Source organism: Pecten maximus, chromosome 4 (genome assembly GCF_902652985.1).
Source record: "Pecten maximus chromosome 4, xPecMax1.1, whole genome shotgun sequence".
In the NCBI taxonomy this organism is placed as follows: Eukaryota; Metazoa; Mollusca; class Bivalvia; order Pectinida; family Pectinidae; genus Pecten; species Pecten maximus.
In genome coordinates this window covers 31,664,422-31,673,690 of record NC_047018.1, presented here as the reverse complement: position 1 = coordinate 31,673,690, position 9,269 = coordinate 31,664,422, and the positions used below count along the sequence as shown (strand labels likewise).

Here is a 9,269-nt window from a genome sequence, read left to right as displayed (position 1 = left end):
ACCATCAAACCGCTAGCCGCTCTAGACAGCTGGCTATATGACCTAATAATAAGACTGCTAAACACAAATACAACATCAGGTGCTTTTTATATTAAGATTTTATTCAATATTTACCTATAATAAAATAATTATTCACGAACTTAAAACAGATTTCTTAAAATACCTAAAAGTTATTTCAGTAAATAAAATTTCATCTCATTCAACTTTCACAGACATGGTTAAAAAAGATGATTTTTTTTAAGTTTTCATAATTGATTTTTTTCTGAACCTTCCTGTTAAAATTTTTGGAAGTTGCTTTCAGAAAATTTATTTTCTAATGAGAGAAAACGTGATGTAACAAATTGCAGAGTTATATAATGTCTCATGCATCTAACTGGCAACAACTTGTAAGACCTATAACTTCTAGTCTGTACTTTCACGCCTACCATAAAACACCTGCACTTCATGCCCAAACTGTATGATGTTATCTGAACTGTGTAACCTAGAAAATGATACCATGACCTGTTCATAGTATGGCCGATGCCATCATCGATACCATGACCTGTTCATAGTAAGGCCGATACCATTATCTAAGTTTTATGGTAATTTACTGAGAGGAAGATTACAACCGGTCCCAGTGAGAGTCGGTAACATCCAGTATATATAGTAATTTCAACTGTGCAACCTAAACAATGATACAATAACATGACCTGTTATTGATATGATCAATAGATTCACTTTACTGAGAGTTACTACGTGAAACAATGCCAGCTGCACTTAGTTCATTATTTGAGCTTTCTTCAGACAGCTTTTTATAATTAACTACTGATGGACTGTTTGGTTTTAATGTAAAAACACCTGCCAACAATGACAGTTCACAAACATGTTACACAAGTACTATATCATTCATACAATCTAACCTATCTATAATAGTTCTCGCATCAAACTTCCATTCAACAAACTTGACATACATAGCTGATCAACTCATTATCACTATCTAAACATGTTCATTTGGTCATTTTTAAGTAATTACAAAACTCACAATACAAATAGGTGAATGCTATGGAAATGTACAATGTTCTGCCATGCTCTCCAACCATGTTCTGTTTACATAAAGGTACTTATTCATACAAAAATTACATTAAGTTAAAACCACTAATAGCTAAATTTGAACACTTGTTGGCACTTAAGCGGTCACCATAAAACACTAAATAGACACTGCCCTCACGAATAACAGCTCACTCTAATATTACATGTTTGCCATTTGGATTTTGTTCTTACATGTCACAATCTGTTACACAACTGTGAACAGGTTCTATAACTATTTAAGCTCAATTGAATTGTTGCTTTCAAGAGATTTGTGATTAATATGTGCTCCATCTTTTCTTAATAAACTAAAGCAGAGTACATGTGTAGTCTGCAAAATGTTTTGTCTTCTACTCATCTCAAAATCTATTTAAGCAAAGCTCCAAATTTTCTGTTACAGACTCACTGTTACAAACTCAATATCGCTGTGTTTACCTCAACAGGAGATATGCTGTGATAACAGACACTTCTTGAACTTAATGGCACACTAACTTATAACTAGTCACATTGTGAATACTCTGATGCAACGACATATTTCCTTTGGTGAAGCAGCGAATGCAATAAACTGTTGTATGACTAATAAAATACTGCTTCAACTCATGACTTGAAAGACATGTATAACTGATATTTACTTTTCCAAGTCGCCTAACTACCACAGTAATTGACTAATTAGTCAAGTGGGCAAATATTTAATGGACATTCCTACACCATCAACTTCAAAAGAACATTACTTCAATCTTTACTGGTATTTAACATTTTGCAATATAATTGTTTGCTGTAATACTAATACAAAATCTCAAGTTATGAAGTAATGCAGGAAAAAGATAAAGCATTAGTTAATAGCTTTTACAATGAATTGCAATAGGCATCCATTGGTTAATTCTCCGGTAAATACAGATGATTTTGATTGATATGGTATTTAAAATAACACGACTTCTCAACATTCATCTTTTGTGGTATATCCACTATTTGATTTTATTATTGTTTTTATTAAATGCCATCTGTCAAATAGTTCAAATGTTAATGACTGGGCTTAATACAGGATTATTATAGTCCTTCCCAGTATTCTATTCTCTATTAAAACAGTTTCTTGCACATTTTGCATGCATTGAAGCTCTGATGGAGTAGTTTTATACCAGACTTCAGAATCAACAATTTCACTGGTAGTCTTTTTACCAGCATACTCGGACAATTATTGCTCCAATTTCCTTTGAGCAACTAAAATACAGACAAGACTACTAAGAGCCCCTACTTGTACCCGACATTTATATGATACATGTTTATTTTTTGCTAGGTTACATACACCTTGCCTTGGAAAAATCCCAATGCACACTGCATCTAAATATAATATTGTCTATGTGTGAAACATCAGGAATTGATATAAACTGAAGAAAATAAAGCAAAAAAAAAAGGTTTCCTGAAATTTTCACTAGACTTTAGAAGAAGAAAAAGAAGTGAAAATAACACCAGAGTGACCACCTTTTTACAGGGCTCTAATGATGATTGAAATTTGTCATGAATTTGTTTCGCAGGTTACAATATAAATTATAAGACATTTAAATTAAAATCCACATTGCATCGTTATGAAAATGTTCTAACAATTGAAAATGGAAATAGATACTGTTGCAACATAGTGTAAAACAACTCAACACTTCAGACAGTCCATGGTACTTTAAAGGTCTCGTGTGGCTACAAAGGAGAGTTTGACAATGATACAGATGGCTACAAAGGAGAGTTTGAGAACAGTACAGATGGGTAACAAGGGACGGTTTGACTACAAAGGACACTTTGATAATGATATAGATGGTTACAGGACAGTTTGACAATGTTAGATTGATACAAAGAACAAGGAGACATCAGTTTGACAATATCACTATTCAAACCTAATAAAACATCAAAATAATTTGTGCAGACATGGTGGAGTCAAATAAATGCGAGGACTATTTAGAATAGATGAGACAAACAAAAACATGTTATTAAGAGTAAATAATATTCTAGACTCAAGACATTTAACATGCAAAATTGCTTTTCATTAACAATCAGTCAAAAGTCATCACAAACAAGGGGTCAGGTTCAGTTCAATTTGATAAAGCTACGTCATCACAGCTTATCACTATTTTCTCCAAAGCCTACTTCTCATCACTTAAGTTTCTACAACAGCAGGATAAAACAGATCAAAACATGGTTAAAATGTCATCTGGTCATAGAGTCACCTTTCATGAGCTTGAACACAAGAGAAATTTAAATCCCAAATTTCAGCCTGTGTAATTATGGATAAACTCAAATCCAGCATCACATCGATGGTAGGAAGCCATGCGTTTCTAATTTCTGTGTTCCCAGTCAATTCAGGAAGTTTGCTTGTCCTTTGCAAGTAATACAGTATGTTGTCCTCCAGAAGAAACCATTATCACCGACCTAAAACAGACATACCAGATATCACTGACCAAAAACATACATAGGAAATGTAGCACACGGTAAACCTCCGGCTTGTCCGAACTATTTGTAATTATGCTTCAGAAAATTTGTGCGAGTTAAAACTATCGGAGTAGATATCGGCGAAAATCTTGGCAGAGTAAAATCATTAGACACAAACACATCCATTGTAAATATTGTACGTAACAACAGCGGCCTGAACAATGGCACTAAGTAAAATGATCGTATTTTATTTAATTCAATGTCAATTGATTGTTAAACATCATTTCAAGATAATTATGATGGTTGTTGTGCGAAGCCACTCAGGCAATGTGTAGCTTTATATAGGCCCCAAAACAGTACAGTACTTTCCATTTGTGACACAAAAATTAAACATTTGTACAGTATAATCTACGCATGGTTATATTTTTTATCTGAATCAGAAATTATCGCTATATTATTGTAATAAATGGTGTCTCTAATACATTGAAAGCAAAGTCTACATAACCTGTTGCGTTTACGAAAGCACTACTGTAAAAATAGGCGATATATGTTGATAAAATTAGGTCAGAACGTCAACATGTCTGCTTTTAAATATGCCCAGTCTTATTATCTACCAAATATATTTGATAAATGCAAAATTATCCATCACTAATGGGGACACTTGTTGATTGTTTTGACTGGATATGAATGCTCATCACGTTACAGCACGACAGGGCAGCCGATCCTTTCAACTTAACTGTAAGTGACACTACTTTGCGTGGCCTGCTTACCTAGCGTGAGGTCGCAGGTTTTCAGGTAATACCTTGATTGGCAATAATTAAAGAGATATCCAGTCACAATCAAATAATCATAATGCTAAGTTAACACTTTATTTGAAAATACATGGATAATTTCATAGTTTGCCATACAGCCAAATACAAATATCGCATGTTAATTATACAATGTCGGGGCCTAAATTTGCAATCGTCTCGTCTTGTGTGTGGTGTATTTTGCAATGTAAAAAAAAATGAATAAACGCTTTAATAAATATGGCATATATTAAATCACAGACGCACTCCAATGATCATACATACAATCTAATAACATAAATGTGCCTGTCAATCAAATTTAAGTATTTGCATTTTTTCTGGGCCTGTCGTCGCAAGCTTTCAATGGAGTTTGCCGAAAAAATCTTCCTTTACATTCTACATCTGACAAGTTTGAACTATCCGAAATAGTGTCAGTTATAAACAACCAGAGTTGGAACTATAACTAGCTAAAAAATGTGTTTAAACTATCCGCGTGTTTATCGTATTTCCTGTAACAAGCTCCATCTTACCATGTGCAAATTGTCTACTTGTTTCCCACCGCAAAATATTCACAAGATTTACCTTGTTCTATTGATTCCTTTTTCTGCTTTACAGTTGGATAGCCGGTCATGCCCAATATGTCTATCAGCCTTCAAATTAGCCGACCATCTCATGATGAAATTTGACATTAAGTTTAAAGTATTTAAACATTTAAAAGCCTATTTTGATAGTATTTTTAAGTCGTATCCTTCAACTACAAAGTGAAAGATGCACTGAACATTTAAAAATCTTTATCTGAACTGTAAGTCTCACCTGTTTTCAAGCTGCTTTCCACCCATTTTGGTAGGTATCCAAGCATCATCATCATCATTGCCTATTCCAAGCTGCTGGCTTGTTCCCATTCCCCAGCCATATACAGCCCCTGTAATAAACATTATTACTCAATCCTATTCTGGATATATAGTCTCTGAAACAGCATACATCATTACTTATTCCTTTTTAGCCATATATGGCTTATATCTACCACCATGGTTCTCTTGGAGCAATTGATATTAATTAGTAATTGATTTTTTTATTCAATCTCATTCACAGCTTCTGAACCTGAACTGTCCTTTATTATTCGAGGCCTGTATGGAGACCTCTCAGAAATGAGACCTTGTTGCATCTATTGATAACAAAATATTGTCCAAATTAAAGCCTGAATGTTTAACATCCTAATTGTGACTCTATTGCTCAGGGTGAAAAAAATTGTTACAACTTACCAGATTTTGTCAAAGCAAAAGAAACTGATTGACCAGCCGCTATATCCATGCAGTCCTCGGGAACTCCTGGCACTACTGTAGGTTCTGTCTTCTCTGTTTTGACATTCTCCCCTAGCCCTAGGCGGCCATACTCTGACCTGCCTAGTGTATATACTTTACCTGTCAGAAAGTGAAATCATCAATATGTGAAGCTTTGCCCAGGAAGAATCATCAGTGAATCAATGCACTTACTTAATTTTCTCCTATTAGGCATCACAGAAACTCCTCTAACAAGGTAACATTTAAATGTTTTTTTTCTTCTGTGACATGCTTTAAAAAACAGATTCCTTTAAATCTATAATTAATTTAAAATATAGTTTCCTGATCTATAACACAAATTTGAATAGTGTAAAAAAAAAGACAGTAAGAGCTAAATAACAGAAACATCCAAAATGTTTCAAAATGAATGATGTTTAATACCATTTGTGTCCATGGCAACTGTATGATGTTGGCCACCATCCAATTTCAGCCACTTCTTGCCAGAAAAGGAACCAACTCTTTCTGGTACAAAGCGATTCTGCATGTCACTAAACCCTGTGAATTAAAAAAAAACTAAGCATTTAGGTTCTGCATGAATACATTATCTTTAGTTTGACAATAACCACATAAGCCTAAGGCTCTGATTCATCATCTTACTGTCTTATTATCATAGAAGTTGTGACGGATAAATGGATGCCGAATGAGCTACAGATTATAGTGAAATGTTTCTTCCTTTCCAAACAATACTTCTTTATCTAACCTATTAATATTTACAATTTACCCATGGTTCTCCTTTTGTTACTCTACAGTAAAGAAAAACTTCCCTTTCTTAACAAAGAGCAGCAAACTTGTTAATTTCAATGAATAGGTTTTGATATTGTACAGTACCTAGTTGGAAGTAATTATTGAGTCCCCAGGAGAACACCTCCCCAGTGCTTGATTCCTGAGCATAGGTTGCAAACTGGCCAGCCCATACATCACTGAAAACTGTCTTCCTTCGCCTACACTTCACTTTAGCTGGAGTCAAAATAAAACCTTAAAAAAAAAAGAAAAAATCAATCAATCACATATTACGTGGTCACTGGGTACGGTATTCATAATCCATTTCCCTCTAAATAGGCAAAAGGCAAACTATCCATTTGTGGTAATACAATGAAAATTTTGTACTAACTGTTTTAATGAAATTTGCAGCATTTTATATGTATGGTGGTAATTGTGTCAAGCGTATTTCTGTTAAGATATCATGCACAAATACATTTTTCAATGAAAGAAAGTTAAGCAAAACAGTAAAATCAGAATTTACTTAAGCCCTTTCTGCCTCCTCTGCTTGTAAAACATTCGGCCACTCTTCCCAACTGTCCTTGTTCAGCACAGCCTGTAACATAAAAATATTAGCTATCATATAAATGCAAAAAAATAAAATTAAAAAAAAAACGATCTTTTTTAAAAATTATTTTACAACAATTGCGAACAAGTTACATAAAGGCCATAAAAAATCAACTTTCCCCAAGACCCGCCCGCATCAAAGAGTTTTGTAGCTACATTATCAATTTTATTGCAAAAAAAAAAAATTAAATAAAATAGCTCTAATATGCCCGTAAACATGGAGGAAAATCTGGAAAAAGTTTGTTGAAGTCTTGACGATATTTCAAGCGTTTGAATGAAAAGCAGTAATAATTAATAAGTGCGAAAGAGACCTAGTTGATGCAAATGGCTGACGACCCTCGTGGCTGATGCCTTTGATATTCGTACAGATTTGCAAAGGATCAACAATAAAGCTTGTACAATGGTGAAACTATACACTGGGATAAAGTATAGGTCCATGGCCATTGGGACATGGATGTTTTCTAACAAACTGAAAGAGCTATGTTTCGCCCCGAGTTGGGAAGTTTTAAACAGACAGCTTTGATCAAGTCCAAATAAACATGAACATTGCTCAAACTGTGTCGTTATTTGGGCATTACGTGATGTAGATGAATGTAAAATTTAAGGGAGAGAGAGAGAGAGAGAGAAAAAAAAAAAGCCATCCCTCATCAGTTTTTTCAAAAATTGGCTCGAGAATGAACCAATTTATTTTATATGGCCCAACTTTTATCTATCACTCTTTTGGGCCAGATAGAAGCATGTGAGGGTAAGACAGGTGACCATTACTGACCACATACTTTTCATGTCTGATCAGGGAATCAAGCACAGGCTGCATAGGTGAAAGACAAGTGTGTTACCACTGTGCCACCTCAACACCTTGCTACTGTCAAGATTGAAACAATTTCTATATAAAATATGAAAATCTTGTTGATATTGATATATACTTGACAACTGTTCACAATATTATCATCTGAAAAGCTCTCTTATATTTACAACATAGAAAAATAGAACTCTACTTGTCCTAGTTTCCAAAGATGAAGTGTTATCAAATTTATTGATATTGGCACCTTTCCTTCAAATCCAATTGTACATTTTGCTAGCTATAAGTATTTCCCTCAGGAAATCAGATGCAGGATATAATATCTAGAAATTGCATCAGTGACTTTAATACTCAATTTCAAGTTCACTATGACACAAATCCAGAAGCTATTTCATAGCAGTGTATATAAGAAATCGGGCTGTGTTGGTTTAAATTAGCAGCTACAAATTTCTGAAATGAATATCCCCTCATATTTTAAAGTTACAATTTAATTAAATTAATAAGTATACAATATTGACGTTTTGTTTTGGTATGTATCCATCAAAGTTTTAACTTGGTTGTATACCACCAGTACAATAAAATCCATATTTATTGTGATTAGTGTAAACTTCTTGTACTGTACAATTATTTCTTTCGCAATAGTTATGACACAGACATCAGACTGGACATATCCAAATTGTTTAATTCTTTGTTGAATGGCACAATGCTGATTAATTATGTTGAGGAAAAGGTTAAGTACAGAAAACTTATGAGGCCTAGAGGGCATGTATCGCTCACCTGGTTGGATTTGACCAAATGTAAAAATAATGTTCTTGTTCAATTCGTTAATAGCTTTATTTGTTGATGTCAAAACAATGTATGGTTATGGAGTGAGTATCTTAACTTCTTCATAGATATAACCCAGAAACAAAGTCGAGACTGCTTAGGGGTGTGAAAAGACCACAAGGATGATTTTTACAACACTATTGTGTTTAAAGAAACTAAGTCCCTTGCGATGGGGAAGACCCCTGGGCCTATTTTTACATAAAGATTGATGCCCAGCAATGCTATATATGGTTATTAGGTGGGGATCTCAACAGTTACAAAAATATAACAAAGGAACTAAGTCCCTAGGGGTGGGGAAAGATCACAGTACCTAATTTTACATAACAATATAGCCAAATTGCTCCCTTTTGGCCCTCCCCCTTTGTCCCAAAAGATCAATGTATTTTACATGGTCTGCTAAAACATAAAATGAATGTTTTATGAAACAATCTAGAGAGAAGAGAAATCGAGCTGTTTTTATGTCTCTATGGAAGTCCCTAGATAACTCATTTTTGTGGTAATCTTAAATGTCTGGACTAGTAGATTCCACTCCCACCTTGTCAGCATTTCTGTAGTGCAATGTTCAATGCTCACTGCCTGTGTTGGGTTTACTTCTGAGGAAACTGAGAAATGAGTTGTGGTTGTCCTTGGGCAAGACACTTTACCCTAATTATGCTAAATCGCCCTCCCATATGTTGTCCTTTGAGGTAGTAACCATCTACTACAAGGCCC

At 34.3% G+C, this 9,269-nt stretch overlaps 1 protein-coding gene across 1 annotated transcript in view; it reads right to left on the bottom strand.

Moving 5' to 3' along the window:
• Positions 1 to 263: 263 nt before the first annotated feature.
• The window catches only part of LOC117325821 (regulator of chromosome condensation-like), a gene marked incomplete in the record, with an annotated part of 15,456 nt that continues 6,450 nt past the window's right edge, over positions 264 to 9,269 (bottom strand). Inside the window, 6 exon segments of the mRNA XM_033882307.1 lie at positions 264 to 3,480; positions 5,082 to 5,190; positions 5,531 to 5,689; positions 5,990 to 6,103; positions 6,437 to 6,583; positions 6,852 to 6,923. Of these exon segments, the coding sequence (XP_033738198.1) occupies positions 3,411 to 3,480; positions 5,082 to 5,190; positions 5,531 to 5,689; positions 5,990 to 6,103; positions 6,437 to 6,583; positions 6,852 to 6,923 (671 nt within the window).